The sequence below is a fragment of the Phyllobates terribilis genome, unplaced genomic scaffold (assembly GCF_046119375.1).
Source record: "Phyllobates terribilis strain yellow unplaced genomic scaffold, ASM4611937v1 Scaffold_34__1_contigs__length_13252353, whole genome shotgun sequence".
NCBI classification, from domain to species: domain Eukaryota; kingdom Metazoa; phylum Chordata; class Amphibia; order Anura; family Dendrobatidae; genus Phyllobates; species Phyllobates terribilis.
In genome coordinates this window covers 13,118,095-13,144,688 of record NW_027362794.1, presented here as the reverse complement: position 1 = coordinate 13,144,688, position 26,594 = coordinate 13,118,095, and the positions used below count along the sequence as shown (strand labels likewise).

Sequence of the window (26,594 nt, the reverse complement as noted above, 5' to 3'; positions counted from 1 at the left end):
TCAAGCTTTTCATCATCATCAACCTCTAGAAAGATTTTCTATTTAATAAATAGATGCCTAGCTATATATCCTCACCAACTGCCTTTACCATGCTGTTTACAGTCTGATAAGTTCTGTATCACTATGTATATATATGCTGTATCCCACTAGGTAGGCAGACAGAAAATTAATATTTAGATTATATTTTGATACATTGGCGGCACCGTGGGGTTGAATTTATTTTAATACTAGTAATACCAAATATGTTGGGAGCAATCCTGTGTGCGCTGCGCTCCTATGTGCAGTGGTGATGACTGCCTCTTGTGCACGCTCCCGCATTGGTCCTCGGTACACAGTGGACGGCATTTTGTTGGTTTCATTTTTGAAGACCACTATATTGAATGCGCCGGCGCGATATTTAAAATCAAGAACCACAAAATTTAATTCTTCACTGCAAGTATCATTTTAATCTGTAACAGCGCCAACATGACAATGCCTGTAAAACCTGTCAGCAGAATTTTGCTAATTCTTTAGTAAGTGAAATGACCCAACTATGGTGGCAGAAATGAAATTTTGTATAATAGAGATGTATGTATTCTCTCTCTCTCTCAGATTATATATATATACACACACACACACACACACACACACACACACTATTACACACTAACCTGACATATTGAAACGCCCTAGTCTGTGATCCTGATCCATATACCTACAGAAGGAAAAACAAAAACCTTATTTACGGTAAAATGTAAGAAAAATGGCTTAATAGATGATAAAACTTTGTGATGCAGTTTGAACAACTCTTGCCTGTAAAAATGAACAACTACAAAAACATTCAGAAGTTCATTAAATTACACATACTTTCAAAAAGAATTTCGCTAACACCTTGAAGGTGCAGAAATGTTTCCCTCCTTGCCTTTAAAGATCCACAATTTTATTAATTATTTTTCCAGTAACATAGCTATATGATGGTTTTATTGAAGTTTTGAATGACAATTTCCGTTATCAAATAAAGTACACTGCATAACGAAAAAAATTCAGAGTTTGATAAAACAAAAACACACACAGTGGGGAAAATAAGTATTTGAAACACTGCCGATTTTTCAAGTTTTACCACCTACAAAGAATGGAGGGGTTTGTAATTGTTAGCGTAGATACACCTCAGACACAGAATCTCAGAAAAAAAAAAAAGCAAACAATCATATCGTATGATTTTTATATATTTCATGTAATAAAAATGCAAATTAAGTATTTGATACAACTTAAAACTTAAATATTTGGTACAGAAACCTTTGTTTACAATTACAGAGGTCAAACGTTTCCTGAAGTTCTTGACCAGGTTTGAAGACACTGCAGCAGGGATTTTAGCCCACTAATCCATACAGATCTCCAGATCTTTCAGGTTTCGGGGCAGTTGTTGGGCAACATTGAGTTTCAGCTCTCTCCAAAGATTTTCTATTGGGTTAAGATCTGGAGACTGGCTAGGCCACTCCAGGACTTTGAAATGCTTCTTAACATTAGTTGCCCTGACTGTGTCTTTCAGATCATTGCCAAGCTGGAAGACCCAGCTACGACCCATCTTCAATGCTCTTACTGTCAGAAGGAGGTTATTGGCCAAAATCTCGCGATACATTACTCCACATCCATTCTCCCTTTAATACGGTGCAGTCATCCTGTCCCCTTTGCAGAAAAGCATTCCCAAAGTATGGGAGGGCCACAAAGGACGAGGTATGAAGGACGCGGGCCAGAAAAGGACGCGGGCCAGAAAAGGACGAGGGCCAAAAAGTAACAGGTATGGAGGACGCGGGCCAAAATGACCAGGTATGGAGGACGCGGGCCAGAGGACAAGGAATGGAGGACACGGGCCAAAAGGACGAGGGATGAAGGACGCGGGACAGGGGACTTGGTATGGAGGATGCGGTCCAAAAAAGGACCAGGTATGGAGGACGCGGGCCGAAAAGGACCAGGTAAGGAGGACGCGGGCCAAAAAGGACCAGGTATGGAGGACGCGAGCCAAAAAGGACGAAGTATGGAGGACGCGGGCCAAAAAGGACGAGGTATGGAGGACGTGGGCCAAAAAGGACGAGGTATGGAGGACTCGGGCCAAAAAGGACCAGGTATGGAGGACGCGGGCCAAAAAGGACCAGGTATGGAGGACGCGGGCCAAAAATGACCAGGTATGGAGGACTCGGGCCAAAAGGGACCAGGTATGGAGGACGTGAGCCAAAAAGGACCAGGTATGGAGGACGCGGGCCAAAAATGACCAGGTATGGAGGACTCGCGCCACAAAGGACCAGGTATGGAGGACGCGGGCCAAAAAGGACCATGTATGGAGGAAGTGGGCCAAAAAGGACCAGGTATGGAGGACGCGGGCCAAAAAGGACCAGGTATGGAGGACGCGGGCCAGAGGACTAGGATGCGGGTCAGAGTACGAGGATGCGGGCCAGAGGACGAGGTACGGAGGACTCGGGCCAAGGGACCAGGTCTGGAAGTCACGGGCTAAAAGAACGAGGTAAGGAGGACGTGAGCCAGAGGACAAGGACACGGGCCAGAGGACGAGGTATGGAGGACGCGGGCCAGAGGACGAGGACGCGGGCCAAAAGGGACGAGGTGTGGAGGACGCAGGCCAAAATGACCAGGTATGGAGGACACAGGCCAGAGGACCAGGTATGGAGGACGCGGGCCAAAAGGACCAGGTATGGAGGATGCGGGCCAAAAGGATCAGGTATGGAGGATGCGGGCCAAAAAGGACGAGGTATGGAAGACGCGGGCTAGAGGACGAGCAATGGAGGACGCGGGCCAAAAGGACGAGGTATGAAGGACGCGGGATAGGGGACTAGGTATGGAGGACGCGGGCCAAAAAGGACCAGGTATGGAGGACGCGGGCCAAAAGAACGAGGTAAAGAGGACGCGGGCCAGAGGACGAGGACGCGGGCCAGAGGACGAGGTATGAAGGACGCGGGCCAAAAGCGACGAGGTATGAAGGACGTGGGACAGGGGAGTAAGTATAGAGGACGCGGGCCAAAAAGGACCAGGTATGGAGGATGCGGGCCAAAAGAACGAGGTATGGAGGACGCGGGCCAAAAGGACGAGGACGCAGGCCAGAGGACGAGGTATGGAGGACGCGGGCCAAAAGGACGAGGACGCAGTCCAGAGGACGAGGTATGGAGGACGCGGGCCAGAGGACGAGGACCAAAAGGGACGAGGTGTGGAGGACGCGGGCCAAAAGGTCCATGTATGGAGGACGTGGGCCAAACGACCAGGTATGGAGGACGCGGGCCAAAAGGACCAGGTATGGGGGACGTGGGCTAAAAGGACCAGGTATGGAGGACACGGGCCAAAGGACCAGGCATGGAGGACGCGGGCCAGAGGACGAGGTCGCGGGCCACAAAGGACAAGGTATGAAGGACGAGGGCCCGAAAAGGACGAGGGCCAGAAAAGGACGCGCGCCAAAAAGGATCAGGTATGGAGCATGCGGGCCAAAAAGGACGAGGTATGGAAGACGCGGGCCAGAGGACGAGCAATGGAGGACGCGGGCCAAAAGGACGAGGTATGAAGGACGCGGGATAGGGGACTAGGTATGGAGGACGCGGGCCAAAAAGGACCAGGTATGGAGGACGCGGGCCAAAAGAACGAGGTAAAGAGGACGCGGGCCAGAGGACGAGGACGCGGGCCAGAGGACGAGGTATGAAGGACGCGGGCCAAAAGCGACGACGTATGAAGGACGTGGGACAGGGGAGTAAGTATAGAGGACGCGGGCCAAAAAGGACCAGGTATGGAGGATGCGGGCCAAAAGAACGAGGTATGGAGGACGCGGGCCAAAAGGACGAGGACGCAGGCCAGAGGACGAGGTATGGAGGACGCGGGCCAAAAGGACGAGGATGCAGTCCAGAGGACGAGGTATGGAGGACGCGGGCCAGAGGACGAGGACCAAAAGGGACGAGGTGTGGAGGACGCGGGCCAAAAGGTCCATGTATGGAGGACGTGGGCCAAACGACCAGGTATGGAGGACGCGGGCCAAAAGGACCAGGTATGGAGGACGCGGGCCAAAAGGACCAGGTATGGGGGACGCGGGCCAAAAGGACCAGGTATGGAGGACGCGGGCCAAAGGACCAGGTATGAAGGACGCGGGCCAGAAAAGGACGCGGGCCAGAAAAGGACATGGGCCAAAAAGGACCAGGTATGGAGGACGCGGGCCTAAAAGGACCAGGTATGGAGGACGCAGGCCAGAGGACGAGGTATGAAGGACGCGGGACAGGGGAATAGGTATGGAGGACGCGGGCCAAAAAGGACCAGGTATGGAGGATGCGGGCCGAAAAGGACCAGGTAAGGAGGACGCGGGCCAAAAAGGACCAGGTATCGAGGACGCGGGGCAAAAAGGGCCAGGTATGGAGGACGCGGGGAAAAACGGACGAGGTATGGAGGACGCGGGCCAAAAAAAAAATAGGTATGGAGGACGCGGGCCAAAAAGAACCAGGTATGGAGGACGCAGGCCAAAAAAGGACCAGGTATGGAGGACACGGGCCAGAGGAGCAGGTATGGAGGACGCGGGCCAAAAGGACCAGGTATGGAGGACGCGGGCCAAAAAGGACCAGGTATGGAGGACGCGGGCCAAAAATGACCAGGTATGGAGGACGAGGGCCAGAGGTCGAGGATGCAGGCCAGAGGACGAGGTATGGAGGACGCAGGCCAAAAGGACGAGGTATGGAGGACGCGGGCCAAAGGACCAGGTATGGAGGACGCGGGCCAAAAGGACGAGGTATGGAGGATGCGGGCCAGAGGACCAGGTAAGGAGGACGCGGGCCAGAAAACCAGGTATGGATGATGCTGGCCAGAGGACCAGGTATGGAGGACACGGGCCAGAGGACGAGGACGCAGGCCCGAGGACGAGAACGCGGGCCAGAGGACGAGGATGCGGACCAAAAGGACCAGGTATGGAGGACGCGGGCCAAAAAGGACCAGGTATGGAGGACGTGGGCCAAAAAGGACTAGGTATGGAGGACGCGGACCAAAAAAGACCAGGTATGGAGGACGCGGGCCAGAGGACGAGGACGCGGGCCAGAGGATGAGGTATGGAGGATGCGGGCCAAAAGGACGAGGTATGGAGGACGCGGGCCAGGGGACCAGGTATGGAGGACGCGGGCCAAAAAGGACCAGGTATGGAGGACGCGGGCCAAAAATGACCAGGTATGGAGGACTCGGGCCAGAAAGGACCAAGTATGGAGGACGCGGGAAAAAAAGGACCAGGTAAGGAGGACGCGGGCCAAAAAGGACCAGGTATGGAGGACGCGGGCCAAAAAGGACCAGGTATGGAGGACGCGGGCCAGAGGACGAGGACGAGGATCAGAGGACGAGGACGCGGGCCAGTGGACGAGGTATGGAGGACGCGTGCCAGACGTCGAGGACGCGGGCCAAAAGGGACGAGGTGTGGAGGACGCAGGCCAAAAGGACCAAGTATGGAGGACGCGGGCCAGAGGACCAGGTATGGAGGACGCGGGCGAAAAGGACCAGGTATGGAGGACGCGGGCCAAAAGGACCAGGTATGGAGGACGCGGGCCAAAAAGGACCAGGTATGGAGGACACGGGACAGAGGACGAGGTATGGAGGACGCGGGCCAAAGGACATGGGCTAGGGGACCAGGTATGGAGGACGCGGGCCAGGGGACCAGGTATGGAGAACGCGGGCCAAAAATGACCAGGTATGGAGGACGTGGGCCAAAAAGGACCAGGTATGGAGGACGCGGCCCAAAAGAACGAGGACTCGGGCCAGAGGACGAGGACGCGGGCCAAAAGGACGAGGTATGGAGGACGCGGGCCAGAGGACAAGGTATGGAGGACGCGGGCCAGAGGACCAGGTATGAAGGACACGGACCAGTGGACGAGGACGCGGGCCAGAGGACGAGGACGCGGGCCAGAGGACGAGGACGCGGGCCAGAGGACCAGGTATGGAGGACGAGGGCCACAAGGACCTGGTATGGAGAATGGAGACCAAAAGGACCAGGTATGGAGAATGCAGACCAAAAGGACCAGTTATGGAGGACGCGGGCCAAAAAGGACCAGGTATGGAGGACGTGAGCCAAAAAGGACCAGGTATGGAGGACGCGGGCCAAAAATGACCAGGTATGGAGGACGCGGGCCAGAGGACGAGGACGCGGGCCAGAGGACGAGGTATGGAGGACGCAGGCCAAAAGGACGAGGTATGGAGGACGCGGGCCAGAGGACCAGGTATGGAGGACGTTGGCCAAAAGGACGAGGTAAGGAGGACGCGGGCCAGAGGATCAGGTATGGAGGACGCGGGCCAGAAGACCAGGTATGGAGGATGCTGGCCAGAGGAACAGGTATGGAAGACACGGGCCAGAGGACGAGGGGTAGGGGACCAGGTATGTAGGACGCGGGCCAGGGGACCAGGTATGGAGAACGCGGGCCAAAAAGGACCAGGTATGGAGGACGTGGGACAAAAAGGACCAGGTATGGAGGATGTGGGCCAAAAAGGACCAGGTAAGGAGGACGCGGCCCAAAAGAACGAGGACGCGGGCCAGAGGACGAGGACGCGGGCCAAAAGGACGAGGTATGGAGGACGCGGGCCAGTGGACCAGGAATGGAGGACTCTGGCCAGAGGACCAGGTATGGAGGACACGGGCCAGTGGACGAGGACGCGGGCCAGTGGACGAGGACGCGGGCCAGAGGACGAGGACGCGGGCCAGAGGACCAGGTATGGAGGACGCGGGACAAAAGGACCAGGTATGGAGAATGCAGACCAAAAGGACCAGGTATGGAGAATGCAGACCAAAAGGACCAGTTATGGAGGACGCGGGCCAAAAAGGACCAGGTATGGAGGACGTGAGCCAAAAAGGACCAGGTATGGAGGACGCGGGCCAAAAATGACCAGGTATGGAGGACGCGGGCCAGAGGACGAGGACGCGGGCCAGAGGACGAGGTATGGAGGACGCAGGCCAAAAGGACGAGGTATGGAGGACGCGGGCCAGAGGACCAGGTATGGAGGACGTTGGCCAAAAGGACGAGGTAAGGAGGACGCGGGCCAGAGGACGAGGTATGAAGGACGCGGGCAAAAAGCGACGAGGTATGGAGGACGCGGGCCAAAAGGACGAGGACGCAGGCCAGAGGACAAGGTATGGAGGACGCGGGCCAAAAAGACGAGGACGCAGTCCAGAGGACGAGGTATGGAGGACGCGGGCCAGAGGACGAGGACCAAAATGGACGAGGTGTGGAGGATGCGGACCAAAAGGACAAGGTGTGGAGGACGCGGGCCAAAAGGTCCAGGTATAGAGGACGTGGGCCAAACGACCAGGTATGGAGGACGTGGGCCAAAAGGACCAGGTATGGAGGACGCGGGCCAAAAGGACCAGGTATGGGGGACGTGGGCTAAAAGGACCAGGTATGGAGGACACGGGCCAAAGGACCAGGTATGGAGGACGCGGGCCAAAGTATGAGGACGCGGGCCAGAGGACGAGGTCGCGGGCCACAAAGGACGAGGTATGAAGGACTCGGGCCAGAAAAGGACGAGGGCCAGAAAAGGACGCGGGCCAAAAAGGATCAGGTATGGAGGATGCGGGCCAAAAAGGACGAGGTATGGAAGACGCGGGCCAGAGGACGAGCAATGGAGGACGCGGGCCAAAAGGACGAGGTATGAAGGACGCGGGATAGCGGACTAAGTATGGAGGACACGGGCCAAAAAGGACCAGGTATGGAGGATGCGGGCCAAAAGAACGAGGTATGGAGGAAGCGGGCCAAAAGGACAAGGACGCAGGCCAGAGGACGAGGTATGGAGGACGCGGGCCAAAAGGACGAGGACGCAGTCCAGAGGACCAGGTATGGAGGACGCGGGCCAAAGTATGAGGACGCGGGCCAGAGGACGATGTCGCGGGCCACAAAGGACGAGGTATGAAGGACTCGGGCCAGAAAAGGACGAGGGCCAGAAAAAAGACGCGGGCTAAAAAGGATCAGGTATGGAGGAATGCGGCCAAAAAGGACGAGGTATGGAAGACGCGGGCCAGAGGACGAGCAATGGAGGACGCGGGCCAAAAGGACGAGGTATGAAGGACGCGGGATAGCGGACTAAGTATGGAGGACGCGGGCCATAAAGGACCAGGTATGGAGGATGCGGGCCAAAAGAAAGAGGTATGGAGGACGCGGGCCAAAATGACGAGGACGCAGGCCAGAGGACGAGGTATGGAGGACGCGGGCCATAAGGACGAGGACGCAGTCCAGAGGACGAGGTATGGAGGACGCGGGCCAGAGGACGAGGACCAAAAGGGACAAGGTGTGGAGGACGCGGGCCAAAAGGACAAGGTGTGGAGGACGCGGGCCAAAAGGTCCAGGTATGGAGGACGTGGGCCAAACGACCAGGTATGGAGGACGTGGGCCAAAAGGACCAGGTATGGAGGACGCGGGCCAAAAGGACCAGGTATGGAGGACGCGGGCCAAAAGGACCAGGTATGGGGGACGCGGGCCAAAAGGATCAGGTATGGAGGACGCGGGCCAAAAATGACAAGGTATGGAGGACGCGGGCCAGAGGACAAGGATGCGGGTCAGAGTACGAGGACGGGGGCCAGAGGACGAGGTACGGAGGACTCGGGCCAAAAGGAAGAGGTATGGAGGACGTGGGCCAGGGGACCAGGTCTGGAAGACACGGGCTAAAAGAACGAGGTAAGGAGGACGTGAGCCAGAGGACAAGGACAAGGGCCAGAGGACGAGGTATGGAGGACGCGGGCCAGAGGACGAGAACGCGGGCCAAAAGGGACGAGGTGTGGAGGACACGGGCCAAAAGGACGAGGTGTGGAGGACGCAGGCCAAAATGACCAGGTATGGAGGACACAGGCCAGAGGACCAGGTATGGAGGACGCGGGCCAAAAGGACGAAGTATGGAGGACGCGGGCAAAAAGCGACGAGGTATGGAGGACGCGGGCCAAAAGGACGAGGACGCAGTCCAGAGGACGAGGTATGGAGGACGCGGGCCAGAGGACGAGGACCAAAAGGGACGAGGTGTGGAGGATGCGGGCCAAAAGGACAAGGTGTGGAGGACGCGGGCCAAAAGGTCCAGGTATAGAGGACGTGGGCCAAACGACCAGGTATGGAGGACGTGGGCCAAAAGGACCAGGTATGGAGGACGCGGGCCAAAAGGACCAGGTATGGGGGACGTGGGCTAAAAGGACCAGGTATGGAGGACACGGGCCAAAGGACCAGGTATGGAGGACGCGGGCCAAAGTATGAGGACGCGGGCCAGAGGACGAGGTCGCGGGCCACAAAGGACGAGGTATGAAGGACTCGGGCCAGAAAAGGACGAGGGCCAAAAAGGACGCGGGCCAAAAAGGATCAGGTATGGAGGATGCGGGCCAAAAAGGACGAGGTATGGAAGACGCGGGCCAGAGGACGAGCAATGGAGGACGCGGGCCAAAAGGACGAGGCATGAAGGAAGCGGGATAGCGGACTAAGTATGGAGGACGCGGGCCATAAAGGACCAGGTATGGAGGATGCGGGCCAAAAGAAAGAGGTATGGAGGACGCGGGCCAAAAGGACGAGGACGCAGGCCAGAGGACGAGGTATGGAGGACGCGGGCCATAAGGACGAGGACGCAGTCCAGAGGACGAGGTATGGAGGACGCGGGCCAGAGGACGAGGACCAAAAGGGACGAGGTGTGGAGGACGCGGGCCAAAAGGACAAGGTGTGGAGGACGCGGGCCAAAAGGTCCAGGTATGGAGGACGTGGGCCAAACGACCAGGTATGGAGGACGTGGGCCAAAAGGACCAGGTATTGAGGACGCGGGCCAAAAGGACCAGGTATGGAGGACGCGGGCCAAAAGGACCAGGTATGGAGGACGCGGGCCAAAAGGACCAGGTATGGGGGACGCGGGCCAAAAGGATCAGGTATGGAGGACGCGGGCCAGAGGACAAGGATGCGGGTCAGAGTACGAGGACGGGGGCCAGAGGACGAGGTACGGAGGACTCGGGCCAAAAGGAAGAGGTATGGAGGACGTGGGCCAGGGGACCAGGTCTGGAAGACACGGGCTAAAAGAACGAGGTAAGGAGGACGTGAGCCAGAGGACAAGGACACGGGCCAGAGGACGAGGTATGGAGGACGCGGGCCAGAGGACGAGGACGCGGGCCAAAAGGGACGAGGTGTGGAGGACACGGGCCAAAAGGACGAGGTGTGGAGGATGCAGGCCAAAATGACCAGGTATGGAGGACACAGGCCAGAGGACCAGGTATGGAGGACGCGGGCCAAAAGGACGAGGTATGGAGGACGCGGGCCAGAGGACCAGGTATGGAGGACGTTGGCCAAAAGGATGAGGTAAGGAGGACGCGGGCCAGAGGACGAGGACGCGGGCCAGAGGACGAGGTATGAAGGACGCGGGCAAAAAGCGACGAGGTATGGAGGACGCGGGCCAAAATGACGAGGACGCAGGCCAGAGGACAAGGTATGGAGGACGCGGGCCAAAAAGACGAGGACGCAGTCCAGAGGACGAGGTATGGAGGACGCGGGCCAGAGGACGAGGACCACAAGGGACGAGGTGTGGAGGATGCGGGCCAAAAGGACAAGGTGTGGAGGACGCGGGCCAAAAGGTCCAGGTATAGAGGACGTGGGCCAAACGACCAGGTATGGAGGACGTGGGCCAAAAGGACCAGGTATGGAGGACGTGGGCCAAAAGGACCAGGTATGGAGGACGCGGGCCAAAAGGACCAGGTATGGAGGACGCGGGCTAAAAGGACCAGGTATGGAGGACACGGGCCAAAGGACCAGGTATGGAGGACACGGGCCAAAGGACCAGGTATGGAGGACACGGGCCAAAGTATGAGGACGCGGGCCAGAGGACGAGGTCGCGGGCCACAAAGAACGAGGTATGAAGGACTCGGGCCAGAAAAGGACGAGGGCCAGAAAAGGACGCGGGCCAAAAAGGATCAGGTATGGAGGATGCGGGCCAAAAAGGACGAGGTATGGAAGACGCGGGCCAGAGGACGAGCAATGGAGGACGTGGGCCAAAAGGACGAGGTATGAAGGACGCGGGATAGCGGACTAAGTATGGAGGACGCGGGCCAAAAAGGACCAGGTATGGAGGATGCGGGCCAAAAGAACGAGGTATGGAGGACGCGGGCCAAAAGGACGAGGACGCAGGCCAGAGGACGAGGTATGGAGGACGCGGGCCAAAAGGACGAGGACGCAGTCCAGAGGACCAGGTATGGAGGACGTGGGCCAAAGTATGAGGACGCGGGCCAGAGGACGAGGTCGCGGGCCACAAAGGACGAGGTATGAAGGACTTGGGCCAGAAAAGGACGAGGGCCAGAAAAAAGACGCGGGCCAAAAAGGATCAGGTATGGAGGATGCGGGCCAAAAAGGACGAGGTATGGAAGACGCGGGCCAGAGGACGAGCAATGGAGGACGCGGGCCAAAAGGACGAGGTATGAAGGACGCGTGATAGCGGACTAAGTATGGAGGACGCGGGCCATAAAGGACCAGGTATGGAGGATGCGGGCCAAAAGAAAGAGGTATGGAGGACGCGGGCCAAAAGGACGAGGACGCAGGCCAGAGGACGAGGTATGGAGGACGCGGGCCAAAAGGACGAGGACGCAGTCCAGAGGACGAGGTATGGAGGACGCGGGCCAGAGGACGAGGACCAAAAGGGACGAGGTGTGGAGGACGCGGGCCAAAAGGACGAGGTGTGGAGGACGCGGGCCAAAAGGTCCAGGTATGGAGGACGTGGGCCAAACGACCAGGTATGGCGGACGTGGGCCAAAAGGACCAGGTATGGAGGACGCGGGCCAAAAGGACCAGGTATGGAGGACGCGGGCCAAAAGGACCAGGTATGGGGGACGCGGGCCAAAAGGACCAGGTATGGAGGACGCGGGCCAAAAAGGACAAGGTATGGAGGACGCGGGCCAGAGGACAAGGATGCGGGTCAGAGTACGAGGACGCGGGCCAGAGGACGAGGTACGGAGGACTCGCGCCAAAAGGAAGAGGTATGGAGGACGTGGGCCAGGGGACCAGGTCTGGAAGACACGGGCTAAAAGAACGAGGTAAGGAGGACGTGAGCCAGAGGACAAGGACACGGGCCAGAGGACGAGGTATGGAGGACGCGGGCCAGAGGACGAGGACGCGGGCCAAAAGGTCCAGGTATGGAGGACGTGGGCCAAACGACCAGGTATGGAGGACGTGGGCCAAAAGGACCAGGTATGGAGGACGCGGGCAAAAAGGACCAGGTATGGAGGACGCGGGCCAAAAGGACCAGGTATGGGGGACGCGGGCCAAAAGGATCAGGTATGGAGGACGCGGGCCAAAAATGACAAGGTATGGAGGACGCGGGCCAGAGGACAAGGATGCGGGTCAGAGTACGAGGACGGGGGCCAGAGGACGAGGTACGGAGGACTCGGGCCAAAAGGAAGAGGTATGGAGGACGTGGGCCAGGGGACCAGGTCTGGAAGACACGGGCTAAAAGAACGAGGTAAGGAGGACGTGAGCCAGAGGACAAGGACACGGGCCAGAGGACGAGGTGTGGAGGACGCGGGCCAGAGGACGAGGACGCGGGCCAAAAGGGACGAGGTGTGGAGGACACGGGCCAAAAGGACGAGGTGTGGAGGACGCAGGCCAAAATGACCAGGTATGGAGGACACAGGCCAGAGGACCAGGTATGGAGGACGCGGGCCAAAAGGACGAGGTATGGAGGACGCGGGCCAGAGGACCAGGTATGGAGGACGTTGGCCAAAAGGACGAGGTAAGGAGGACGCGGGCCAGAGGACGAGGACGCGGGCCAGAGGACGAGGTATGAAGGACGCGGGCAAAAAGCGACGAGGTATGGAGGACGCGGGCCAAAATGACGAGGACGCAGGCCAGACGACAAGGTATGGAGGACGCGGGCCAAAAAGAGGAGGACGCAGTCCAGAGGACGAGGTATGGAGGACGCGGGCCAGAGGACGAGGACCAAAAGGGACGAGGTGTGGAGGATGCGGGCCAAAAGGACAAGGTGTGGAGGACGCGGGCCAAAAGGTCCAGGTATAGAGGACGTGGGCCAAACGACCAGGTATGGAGGACGTGGGCCAAAAGGACCAGGTATGGAGGACGCGGGCCAAAAGAACCAGGTATGGAGTATGCGGGCCAAAAGGACCAGGTATGGGGGACGTGGGCTAAAAGGACCAGGTATGGAGGACACGGGCCAAAGGACCAGGTATGGAGGACGCGGGCCAAAGTATGAGGACGCGGGCCAGAGGACGAGGTCGCGGGCCACAAAGGACGAGGTATGAAGGACGAGGGCCAGAAAAGGACGCGGGCCAAAAAGGATCAGGTATGGAGGATGCGGGCCAAAAAGGACGAGGTATGGAAGATGCGGGCCAGAGGACGAGCAATGGAGGACGTGGGCCAAAAGGACGAGGTATGAAGGACGCGGGATAGCGGACTAAGTATGGAGGACGCGGGCCTAAAAGGACCAGGTATGGAGGATGCGGGCCAAAAGAACGAGGTATGGAGGACGCGGGCCAAAAGGACGAGGACGCAGGCCAGAGGACGAGGTATGGAGGACGCGGGCCAAAAGGACGAGGACGCAGTCCAGAGGACCAGGTATGGAGGACGCGGGCCAAAGTATGAGGACGCGGGCCAGAGGACGAGGACCAAAAGGGACGAGGTATGGAGGACGCGGGCCAGAGGACGAGGACCAAAAGGGACGAGGTGTGGAGGACGCGGGCCAAAAGGACAAGGTGTGGAGGACGCGGGCCAAAAGGTCCAGGTATGGAGGACGTGGGCCAAACGACCAGGTATGGAGGTCGTGGGCCAAAAGGACCAGGTATGGAGGACGCGGGCCAAAAGGACCAGGTATGGAGGACGCGGGCCAAAAGGACGAGGACGCAGGCCAGAGGACGAGGTATGGAGGACGCGGGCCAAAAGGACGAGGACGCAGTCCAGAGGACCAGGTACGGAGGACTCGCGCCAAAAGGAAGAGGTATGGAGGACGTGGGCCAGGGGACCAGGTCTGGAAGACACGGGCTAAAAGAACGAGGTAAGGAGGACGTGAGCCAGAGGACAAGGACACGGGCCAGAGGACGAGGTATGGAGGACGCGGGCCAGAGGACGAGGACGCGGGCCAAAAGGGACGAGGTGTGGAGGACACGGGCCAAAAGGACGAGGTGTGGAGGACACGGGCCAAAATGACCAGGTATTGAGGACACAGGCCAGAGGACCAGGTATGGAGGACGCGGGCCAAAAGGACCAGGTATGGGGGACGTGGGCTAAAAGGACCAGGTATGGAGGACACGGGCCAAAGGACCAGGCATGGAGGACGCGGGCCAAAGTATGAGGACGCGGGCCAGAGGACGATGTCGCGGGCCACAAAGGACAAGGTATGAAGGACGAGGGCCAGAAAAGGACGAGGGCCAGAAAAGGACGCGCGCCAAAAAGGATCAGGTATGGAGGATGCGGGCCAAAAAGGACGAGGTATGGAAGACGCGGGCCAGAGGACGAGCAATGGAGGACGCGGGCCAAAAGGAAGAGGTATGAAGGACGCGGGATAGGGGACTAGGTATGGAGGACGCGGGCCAAAAAGGACCAGGTATGGAGGACGCGGGCCAAAAGAACGAGGTAAGGAGGACGCGGGCCAGAGGACGAGGGCGCGGGCCAGAGGACGAGGTATGAAGGACGCGGGACAAGGGACTAAGTATAGAGGACGCGGGACAAAAAGGACCAGGTATGGAGGATGCGGGCCAAAAGAACGAGGTATGGAGGACGCGGGCCAAAAGGACGAGGACGCAGGCCAGAGGACGAGGTATGGAGGACGCGGGCCAAAAGGACGAGGACGTAGTCCAGAGGACGAGGTATGGAGGACGCGGGCCAGAGGACGAGGACCAAAAGGGACGAGGTGTGGAGGACGCGGGCCAAAAGGACAAGGTGTGGAGGACGCGGGCCAAAAGGTCCAGGTATGGAGGACGTGGGCCAAACGACCAGGTATGGAGGACGCGGGCCAAAAGGACCAGGTATGGAGGACGCGGGCCAAAAGGACCAGGTATGGGGGACGTGGGCCAAAAGGACCAGGTATGGAGGGCGCGGGCCAAAGGACCAGGTATGAAGGACGCGGGCCAGAAAAGGACGCGGGCCAGAAAAGGACATGGGCTAAAAAGGACCAGGTATGGAGGACGCGGGCCTAAAAGGACCAGGTATGGAGGACGCAGGCCAGAGGACGAGGTATGAAGGACGCGGGACAGGGGAATAGGTATGGAGGACGCGGGCCAAAAAGGATCAGGTATGGAGGATGCGGGCCAAAAAGGACGAGGTATGGAAAACGCGGGCCAGAGGACGAGCAATGGAGGACGCGGGCCAAAAGGACGAGGTATGAAGGACGCGGGATAGCGGACTAAGTATGGAGGACGCGGGCCAAAAAGGACCAGGTATGGAGGATGCGGGCCAAAAGAACGAGGTATGGAGGACGCGGGCCAAAAGGACGAGGACGCAGGACAGAGGACGAGGTATGGAGGACATGGGCCAAAAGGACGAGGACGCAGTCCAGAAGACCAGGTATGGAGGACGTGGGCCAAAGTATGAGGACGCGGGCCAGAGGACGAGGTCGCGGGCCACAAAGGACGAGGTATGAAGGACTCGGGCCAGAAAAAGGACGCGGGCCAAAAAGGATCAGGTATGGAGGATGCGGGCCAAAAAGGACGAGGTATGGAAGACGCGGGCCAGAGGACGAGCAATGGAGGACGCGGGCCAAAAGGACGAGGTATGAAGGACGCGGGATAGCGGACTAAGTATGGAGGACGCGGGCCATAAAGGACCAGGTATGGAGGATGCGGGCCAAAAGAAAGAGGTATGGAGGACGCGGGCCAAAAGGACGAGGACGCAGGCAGAGGACGAGGTATGGAGGACGCGGGCCAAAAGGACGAGGACGCAGTCCAGAGGACGAGGTATGGAGGACGCGGGCCAGAGGACGAGGACCAAAAGGGACGAGGTGTGGAGGATGCGGGCCAAAAGGACAAGGTGTGGAGGACGCGGGCCAAAAGGTCCAGGTATAGAGGACGTGGGCCAAAAGGACCAGGTATGGAGGACGCGGGCCAAAAGGACCAGGTATGGGGGACGTGGGCTAAAAGGACCAGGTATGGAGGACACGGGCCAAAGGACCAGGTATGGAGGACGCGGGCCAAAGTATGAGGACGCGGGCCTGAGGACGAGGTCGCGGGCCACAAAGGACGAGGTATGAAGGACTCGGGCCAGAAAAGGACGAGGGCCAGAAAAGGACGCGGGCCAAAAAGGATCAGGTATGGAGGATGCGGGCCAAAAAGGACGAGGTATGGAAGACGCGGGCCAGAGGACGAGCAATGGAGGACGCGGGCCAAAAGGACGAGGTATGAAGGACGCGGGATAGCGGACTAAGTATGGAGGACGCGGGCCAAAAAGGACCAGGTATGGAGGATGCGGGCCAAAAGAACGAGGTATGGAGGAAGCGGGCCAAAAGGACGAGGACGCAGGCCAGAGGACGAGGTATGGAGGACGCGGGTCAAAAGGACGAGGACGCAGTCCAGAGGACCAGGTATGGAGGACGCGGGCCAAAGTATGAGGACGCGGGCCAGAGGACGATGTCGCGGGCCACAAAGGACGAGGTATGAAGGACTCGGGCCAGAAAAGGACGAGGGCCAGAAAAAAGACGCGGGCCAAAAAGGATCAGGTATGGAGGATGCGGGCCAAAAAGGACGAGGTATGGAAGACGCGGGCCAGAGGACGAGCAATGGAGGACGCGGGCCAAAAGGACGAGGTATGAAGGAAGCGGGATAGCGGACTAAGTATGGAGGACGCGGGCCATAAAGTACCAGGTATGGAGGATGCGGGCCAAAAGAAAGAGGTATGGAGGACGCGGGCCAAAAGGACGAGGACGCAGGCCAGAGGACGAGGTATGGAGGACGCGGGCCATAAGGACGAGGACGCAGTCCAGAGGACGAGGTATGGAGGACGCGGGCCAGAGGACGAGGACCAAAAGGGACGAGGTGTGGAGGACGCGGGCCAAAAGGACAAGGTGTGGAGGACGCGGGCCAAAAGGTCCAGGTATGGAGGACGTGGGCCAAACGACCAGGTATGGAGGACGTGGGCCAAAAGGACCAGGTATGGAGGACGCGGGCAAAAAGGACCAGGTATGGAGGACGCGGGCCAAAAGGACCAGGTATGGGGGACGCGGGCCAAAAGGATCAGGTATGGAGGACGCGGGCCAAAAATGACAATGTATGGAGGACGCGGGCCAGAGGACAAGGATGCGGGTCAGAGTACGAGGACGGGGGCCAGAGGACGAGGTACGGAGGACTCGGGCCAAAAGGAAGAGGTATGGAGGACGTGGGCCAGGGGACCAGGTCTGGAAGACACGGGCTAAAAGAACGAGGTAAGGAGGACGTGAGCCAGAGGACAAGGACACGGGCCAGAGGACGAGGTGTGGAGGACGCGGGCCAGAGGACGAGGACGCGGGCCAAAAGGGACGAGGTGTGGAGGACACGGGCCAAAAGGACGAGGTGTGGAGGACGCAGGCCAAAATGACCAGGTATGGAGGACACAGGCCAGAGGACCAGGTATGGAGGACGCGGGCCAAAAGGACGAGGTATGGAGGACGCGGGCCAGAGGACCAGGTATGGAGGACGTTGGCCAAAAGGACGAGGTAAGGAGGACGCGGGCCAGAGGACGAGGACGCGGGCCAGAGGACGAGGTATGAAGGACGCGGGCAAAAAGCGACGAGGTATGGAGGACGCGGGCCAAAATGACGAGGACGCAGGCCAGACGACAAGGTATGGAGGACGCGGGCCAAAAAGACGAGGACGCAGTCCAGAGGACGAGGTATGGAGGACGCGGGCCAGAGGACGAGGACCAAAAGGGACGAGGTGTGGAGGATGCGGGCCAAAAGGACAAGGTGTGGAGGACGCGGGCCAAAAGGTCCAGGTATAGAGGACGTGGGCCAAACGACCAGGTATGGAGGACGTGGGCCAAAAGGACCAGGTATGGAGGACGCGGGCCAAAAGAACCAGGTATGGAGGACGCGGGCCAAAAGGACCAGGTATGGGGGACGTGGGCTAAAAGGACCAGGTATGGAGGACACGGGCCAAAGGACCAGGTATGGAGGACGCGGGCCAAAGTATGAGGACGCGGGCCAGAGGACGAGGTCGCGGGCCACAAAGGACGAGGTATGAAGGACGAGGGCCAGAAAAGGACGCGGGCCAAAAAGGATCAGGTATGGAGGATGCGGGCCAAAAAGGACGAGGTATGGAAGATGCGGGCCAGAGGACGAGCAATGGAGGACGTGGGCCAAAAGGACGAGGTATGAAGGACGCGGGATAGCGGACTAAGTATGGAGGACGCGGGCCTAAAAGGACCAGGTATGGAGGATGCGGGCCAAAAGAACGAGGTATGGAGGACGCGGGCCAAAAGGACGAGGACGCAGGCCAGAGGACGAGGTATGGAGGACGCGGGCCAAAAGGACGAGGACGCAGTCCAGAGGACCAGGTATGGAGGACGCGGGCCAAAGTATGAGGACGCGGGCCAGAGGACGAGGACCAAAAGCGACGAGGTATGGAGGACGCGGGCCAGAGGACGAGGACCAAAAGGGACGAGGTGTGGAGGACGCGGGCCAAAAGGACAAGGTGTGGAGGACGCGGGCCAAAAGGTCCAGGTATGGAGGACGTGGGCCAAACGACCAGGTATGGAGGTCGTGGGCCAAAAGGACCAGGTATGGAGGACGCGGGCCAAAAGGACCAGGTATGGAGGACGCGGGCCAAAAGGACGAGGACGCAGGCCAGAGGACGAGGTATGGAGGACGCGGGCCAAAAGGACGAGGACGCAGTCCAGAGGACCAGGTATGGAGGACGCGGGCCAAAGTATGAGGACGCGGGCCAGAGGACGAGGTCGCGGGCCACAAAGGACGAGGTATGAAGGACTCGGGCCAGAAAAGGACGAGGGCCAGAAAAAAGACGCGGGCCAAAAAGGATCAGGTATGGAGGATGCGGGCCAAAAAGGACGAGGTATGGAAGTCGCGGGCCAGAGGACGAGCAATGGAGGACGCGGGCCAAAAGGACGAGGTATGAAGGACGCGTGATAGCGGACTAAGTATGGAGGACGCGGGCCATAAAGGACCAGGTATGGAGGATGCGGGCCAAAAGAAAGAGGTATGGAGGACGCGGGCCAAAAGGACGAGGATGCAGGCCAGAGGACGAGGTATGGAGGACGGCGGCCAGAGGACGAGGACCAAAAGGACGAGGTGTGGAGGACGCGGGCCAAAAGGTCCAGGTATGGAGGACGTGGGCCAAACGACCAGGTATGGCGGACGTGGGCCAAAAGGACCAGGTATGGAGGACGCGGGCCAAAAGGACCAGGTATGGGGAACGCGGGCCAAAAGGACCAGGTATGGAGGACGCGGGCCAAAAAGGACAAGGTATGGAGGACGCGGGCCAGAGGACAAGGATGCGGGTCAGAGTACGAGGACGCGGGCCAGAGGACGAGGTACGGAGGACTCGGGCCAAAAGGAAGAGGTATGGAGGACGTGGGCCAGGGGACCAGGTCTGGAAGACACGGGCTAAAAGAACGAGGTAAGGAGGACGTGAGCCAGAGGACAAGGACACGGGCCAGAGGACGAGGTATGGAGGACGCGGGCCAGAGGACGAGGACGCGGGCCAAAAGGGACGAGGTGTGGAGGACACGGGCCAAAAGGACGAGGTGTGGAGGACACGGGCCAAAATGACCAGGTATTGAGGACACAGGCCAGAGGACCAGGTATGGAGGACGCGGGCCAAAAGGACCAGGTATGGAGGACGCGGGCCAAAAGGACCAGGTATGGAGGACGTGGGCCAAAAGGACCAGGTATGGGGGACGTGGGCTAAAAGGACCAGGTATGGAGGACACGGGCCAAAGGACCAGGCATGGAGGACGCGGGCCAAAGTATGAGGACGCGGGCCAGAGGACGATGTCGCGGGCCACAAAGGACAAGGTATGAAGGACGAGGGCCAGAAAAGGACGAGGGCCAGAAAAGGACGCGCGCCAAAAAGGATCAGGTATGGAGGATGCGGGCCAAAAAGGACGAGGTATGGAAGACGCGGGCCAGAGGACGAGCAATGGAGGACGCGGGCCAAAAGGAAGAGGTATGAAGGACGCGGGATAGGGGACTAGGTATGGAGGACGCGGGCCAAAAAGGACCAGGTATGGAGGACGCGGGCCAAAAGAACGAGGTAAGGAGGACGCGGGCCAGAGGACGAGGACGCGGGCCAGAGGACGAGGTATGAAGTACGCGGGACAGGGGACTAAGTATAGAGGACGCGGGCCAAAAAGGACCAGGTATGGAGGATGCGGGCCAAAAGAACGAGGTATGGAGGACGCGGGCCAAAAGGACGAGGACGCAGGCCAGAGGACGAGGTATGGAGGACGCGGGCCAAAAGGACGAGGACGTAGTCCAGAGGACGAGGTATGGAGGACGCGGGCCAGAGGACGAGGACCAAAAGGGACGAGGTGTGGAGGACGCGGGCCAAAAGGACAAGGTGTGGAGGACGCGGGCCAAAAGGTCCAGGTATGGAGGACGTGGGCCAAACGACCAGGTATGGAGGACGCGGGCCAAAAGGACCAGGTATGGAGGACGCGGGCCAAAAGGACCAGGTATGGGGGACGTGGGCCAAAAGGACCAGGTATGGAGGGCGCGGGCCAAAGGACCAGGTATGAAGGACGCGGGCCAGAAAAGGACGCGGGCCAGAAAAGGACATGGGCCAAAAAGGACCAGGTATGGAGGACGCGGGCCTAAAAGGACCAGGTATGGAGGACGCAGGCCAGAGGACGAGGTATGAAGGACGCGGGACAGGGGAATAGGTATGGAGGACGCGGGCCAAAAAGGATCAGGTATGGAGGATGCGGGCCAAAAAGGACGAGGTATGGAAGACGCGGGCCAGAGGACGAGCAATGGAGGACGCGGGCCAAAAGGACGAGGTATAAAGGACGCGGGATAGCGGACTAAGTATGGAGGACGCGGGTCAAAAAGGACCAGGTATGGAGGATGCGGGCCAAAAGAACGAGGTATGGAGGACGCGGGCCAAAAGGACGAGGACGCAGGCCAGAGGACGAGGTATGGAGGACATGGGCCAAAAGGACGAGGACGCAGTCCAGAAGACCAGGTATGGAGGACGTGGGCCAAAGTATGAGGACACGGGCCAGAGGACGAGGTCGCGGGCCACAAAGGACGAGGTATGAAGGACTCGGGCCAGAAAAGGACGAGGGCCAGAAAAAGGACGCGGGCCAAAAAGGATCAGGTATGGAGGATGCGGGCCAAAAAGGACGAGGTATGGAAGACGCGGGCCAGAGGACGAGCAATGGAGGACGCGGGCCAAAAGGACGAGGTATGAAGGACGCGGGATAGCGGACTAAGTATGGAGGACGCGGGCCATAAAGGACCAGGTATGGAGGATGCGGGCCAAAAGAAAGAGGTATGGAGGACGCGGGCCAAAAGGACGAGGACGCAGGCCAGAGGACGAGGTATGGAGGACGCGGGCCAAAAGGACGAGGACGCAGTCCAGAGGACGAGGTATGGAGGACGCGGGCCAGAGGACGAGGACCAAAAGGGACGAGATGTGGAGGACGCGGGCCAAAAGGACCAGGTATGGGGGACGTGGGCTAAAAGGACCAGGTATGGAGGACACGGGCCAAAGGACCAGGCATGGAGGACGCGGGCCAAAGTATGAGGACGCGGGCCAGAGGACGATGTCGCGGCCACAAAGGACAAGGTATGAAGGACGAGGGCCAGAAAAGGACGAGGGCCAGAAAAGGACGCGCGCCAAAAAGGATCAGGTATGGAGGATGCGGGCCAAAAAGGAGGAGGTATGGAAGACGCGGGCAAGAGGACGAGCAATGGAGGACGCGGGCCAAAAGGAAGAGGTATGAAGGACGCGGGATAGGGGACTAGGTATGGAGGACGCGGGCCAAAAAGGACCAGGTATGGAGGACGCGGGCCAAAAGAACGAGGTAAGGAGGACGCGGGCCAGAGGATGAGGACGCGGGCCAGAGGACGAGGTATGAAGGACGCGGGCCAAAAGCGACGAGGTATGAAGGACGCGGGACAGGGGACTAAGTATAGAGGACGCGGGCCAAAAAGGACCAGGTATGGAGGATGCGGGCCAAAAGAACGAGGTATGGAGGACGCGGGCCAAAAGGACGAGGACGCAGGCCAGAGGACGAGGTATGGAGGACGCGGGCCAAAAGGACGAGGACGTAGTCCAGAGGACGAGGTATGGAGGACGCGGGCCAGAGGACGAGGACCAAAAGGGACGAGGTGTGGAGGACGCGGGCCAAAAGGACAAGGTGTGGAGGACGCGGGCCAAAAGGTCAAGGTGTGGAGGACGCGGGCCTAAAGGTCCAGGTATGGAGGACGTGGGCCAAACGACCAGGTATGGAGGACGCGGGCCAAAAGTACCAGGTATGGAGGACGCGGGCCAAAAGGACCAGGTATGGGGGACGTGGGCCAAAAGGACCAGGTATGGAGGGCGCGGGCCAAAGGACCAGGTATGAAGGACGCGGGCCAGAAAAGGACGTGGGCCAGAAAAGGACATGGGCCAAAAAGGACCAGGTATGGAGGACGCGGGCCTAAAAGGACCAGGTATGGAGGACGCAGGCCAGAGGACGAGGTATGAAGGACGCGGCACAGGGGAATAGGTATGGAGGACGCGGGCCAAAAAGGATCAGGTATGGAGGTTGCGGGCCAAAAAGGACGAGGTATGGAAGACGCGGGCCAGAGGACGAGCAATGGAGGACGCGGGCCAAAAGAACGAGGTATGAAGGACGCGGGATAGCGGACTAAGTATGGAGGACGCGGGCCAAAAAGGACCAGGTATGGAGGATGCGGGCCAAAAGAACGAGGTATGGAGGACGCGGGCCAAAAGGACGAGGACGCAGGCCAGAGGACGAGGTATGGAGGACATGGGCCAAAAGGACGAGGACGCAGTCCAGAGGACCAGGTATGGAGGACGTGGGCCAAAGTATGAGGACGCGGGCCAGAGGACGAGGTCGCGGGCCACAAAGGACGAGGTATGAAGGACTCGGGCCAGAAAAGGACGAGGGCCAGAAAAAGGACGCGGGCCAAAAAGGATCAGGTATGGAGGATGCGGGCCAAAAAGGACGAGGTATGGAAGACGCGGGCCAGAGGACGAGCAATGGAGGACGCGGGCCAAAAGGACGAGGTATGAAGGACGCGGGATAGCGGACTAAGTATGGAGGACGCGGGCCATAAAGGACCAGGTATGGAGGATACGGGCCAAAAGAAAGAGGTATGGAGGACGCGGACCGAAAGGACGAGGACGCAGGCCAGAGGACGAGGTATGGAGGACGCGGGCCAAAAGGACGAGGACGCAGTCCAGAGGACGAGGTATGGAGGACGCGGGCCAGAGGACGAGGACCAAAAGGGACGAGGTGTGGAGGACGCGGGCCAAAAGGACAAGGTGTGGAGGACGCGGGCCAAAAGGTCCAGGTATGGAGGACGTGGGCCAAACGACCAGGTATGGAGGACGCGGGCCAAAAGGACCAGGTATGGAGGACGCGGGCCAAAAGGATCAGGTATGGGGGACGCGGGCCAAAAGGACCAGGTATGGGGGACGCGGGCCAAAAGGACCAGGTATGGAGGACGCGGGCCAAAAAGGACAAGGTATGGAGGACGCGGGCCAGAGGACAAGGATGCGGGTCAGAGTACGAGGACGCGGGCCAGAGGACGAGGTACGGAGGACTCGGGCCAAAAGGAAGAGGTATGGAGGACGTGGGCCAGGGGACCAGGTCTGGAAGACACGGGCTAAAAGAACGAGGTAAGGAGGACGTGAGCCAGAGGACAAGGACACGGGCCAGAGGACGAGGACGCGGGCCAAAAGGGACGAGGTGTGGAGGACACGGGCCAAAAGGACGAGGTGTGGAGAACGCAGGCCAAAATGACCAGGTATGGAGGACACAGGCCAGAGGACCAGGTATGGAGGACGCGGGCCAAAAGGACCAGGTATGGAGGACGCGGGCCAAAAGGACCAGGTATGGAGGACGCGGGCCAAAAGGACCAGGTATGGAGGACGCGGGCCAAAAGGACCAGGTATGGAGGACGCGGGCCAAAAGGACCAGGTATGGAGGACGCGGGCCAAAAGGACCAGGTATGGAGGACGCGGGCCAAAAGGACCAGGTATGGAGGACGCGGGCCAAAAGGACCAGGTATGGGGGATGTGGGCTAAAAGGACCAGGTATGGAGGACACGGGCCAAAGGACCAGGCATGGAGGACACGGGCCAAAGTATGAGGACGCGGGCCAGAGGACGAAGTCGCGGGCCACAAAGGACAAGGTATGAAGGACGAGGGCCAGAAAAGGACGAGGGCCAGAAAAGGACGCGCGCCAAAAAGGATCAGGTATGGAGGATGCGGGCCAGAGGACGAGCAATGGAGGACGCGGGCCAAAAGGACGAGGTATGAAGGACGCGGGATAGGGGACTAGGTATGGAGGACGCGGGCCAAAAAGGACCAGGTATGGAGGACGCGGGCCAAAAGAACGAGGTAAGGAGGAACGCGGGCCAGAGCACGAGGACGCGGGCCAGAGGACGAGGTATGAAGGACGCGGGCCAAAAGCGACGAGGTATGAAGGACGCGGGACAGGGGACTAAGTATAGAGCACGCGGGCCAAAAAGGACCAGGTATGGAGGATGCGGGCCAAAAGAACGAGGTATGGAGGACGCGGGCCAAAAGGACGAGGACGCAGGCCAGACGACGAGGTATGGAGGACGCGGGCCAAAAGGACGAGGACGCGGGCCAGAGGACGAGGACCAAAAGGGACGAGGTGTGGAGGACGTGGGCCAAAAGGACAAGGTGTGGAGGACGCGGGCCAAAAGACCAGGTATGGAGGACGCGGGCCAAAAGGACCAGGTATGGAGGACGCGGGCCAAAAGGACCAGGTATGGGGGACGCGGGCCAAAAGGACCAGGTATGGGGGACGCGGGCCAAAAGGACCAAGTATGGGGGACGCGGGCCAAAAGGACCAGGTATGGAAGACGCGGGCCAAAAAGGACAAGGTATGGAGGACACGGGCCAGAGGACGAGGTACGGAGGACTCGGGCCAAAAGGAAGAGGTATGGAGGACGTGGGCCAGGGGACCAGGTCTGGAAGACACGGGCTAAAAGAACGAGGTAAGGAGGACGTGAGCCAGAGGACAAGGACATGGGGCCAGAGGACTAGGTATGGAGTACACGATCCAGAGGACGAGGAGGTGGGCCAAAAGGGACAAGGTGTGGAGGACACGGGCCAAAAGGACGAGGTGTGGAGGACGCAGGCCAAAGTGACCAGGTATGGAGGACACAGGCCAGAGGACCAGGTATGGAGGACGCGGGCCAAAAGGACCAGGTATGGAGGACGCGGGCCAAAAGGACCAGGTATGGAGGATGCGGGCCAAAAGGACCAGGTATGGAGGACGCGGGCCAAAAGGACCAGGTATAGGGGACGTGGGCTAAAAGGACCAGGTATGGAGGACACGGGCCAAAGGACCAGGCATGGAGGACGCGGGCCAAAGTATGAGGACGCGGGCCAGAGGACGAGGTCGCGGGCCACAAAGGACAAGGTATGAAGGACGAGGGCCAGAAAAGGACGAGGGCTAGAAAAGGACGCGCGCCAAAAAGGATCAGGCATGGAGGATGCGGGCCAAAAAGGACGAGGTATGGAAGACGCGGGCCAGAGGACGAGCAATGGAGGACGCGGGCCAAAAGGACGAGGTATGAAGGACGCGGGATAGGGGACTAGGTATGGAGGATGCGGGCCAAAAAGGACCAGGTATGGAGGATGCGGGCCAAAAGAACGAGGTAAGGAGGACGCGGGCCAGAGGACGAGGACGCGGGCCAGAGGACGAGGTATGAAGGACGCGGGCCAAAAGCGACGAGGTATGAAGGACGCGGGACAGGGGACTAAGTATAGAGGACGCGGGCCAAAAAGGACCAGGTATGGAGGATGCGGGCCAAAAGAACGAGGTATGGAGGGCGCGGGCCAAAAGGACGAGGACGCAGGCCAAAGGACGAGGTATGGAGGACGCGGGCCAAAAGGACGAGGACGTAGTCCAGAGGACGAGGTATGGAGGACGCGGGCCAGAGGACGAGGACCAAAAGGGACGAGGTGTGGAGGACGCGGGCCAAAAGGACAAGGTGTGGAGGACGCGGGCCAAAAGGTCCAGGTATGGAGGACGTGGGCCAAAAGGTCCAGGTATGGAGGACGTGGGCCAAACGACCAGGTATGGATGACGCGGGCCAAAAGGACCAGGTATGGAGGACGCGGGCCAAAAGGACCAGGTATGGGGGACGCGGGCCAAAAGGACCAGGTATGGGGGACGCGGGCCAAAGGACCAGGTATGAAGGACGCGGGCCAGAAAAGGACGCGGGCCAGAAAAGGACATGGGCCAAAAAGGACCAGGTATGGAGGACGCGGGCCTAAAAGGACCAGGTATGGAGGACGCAGGCCAGAGGACGAGGTATGAAGGACGCGGGACAGGGGAATAGGTATGGAGGACGCGGGCCAAAAAGGACCAGGTATGGAGGACGCGGGCCGAAAAGGACCAGGTAAGGAGGACGCGGGCCAAAAAGGACCAGGTATCGAGAACGCGGGGCAAAAAGGGCCAGGTATGGAG

General features: G+C 59.4%; 1 protein-coding gene across 3 annotated transcripts in view; it reads right to left on the bottom strand.

The window, feature by feature from the left end:
• Positions 1-26,594, bottom strand: part of LOC141180644 (UDP-glucuronic acid decarboxylase 1-like) — a 92,291-nt gene that overhangs the window by 28,606 nt on the left and 37,091 nt on the right. For all 3 annotated transcript variants that reach the window (XR_012256294.1, XM_073660710.1, XM_073660709.1), the window contains exon 3: positions 651-694. Coding sequence is in view for 2 of the 3 variants with exons in the window: in XM_073660710.1 (XP_073516811.1) it covers positions 651-694 (44 nt within the window). In the remaining variant the exon portion in view is untranslated. The remainder of the gene's footprint in view (positions 1-650; positions 695-26,594) is intronic.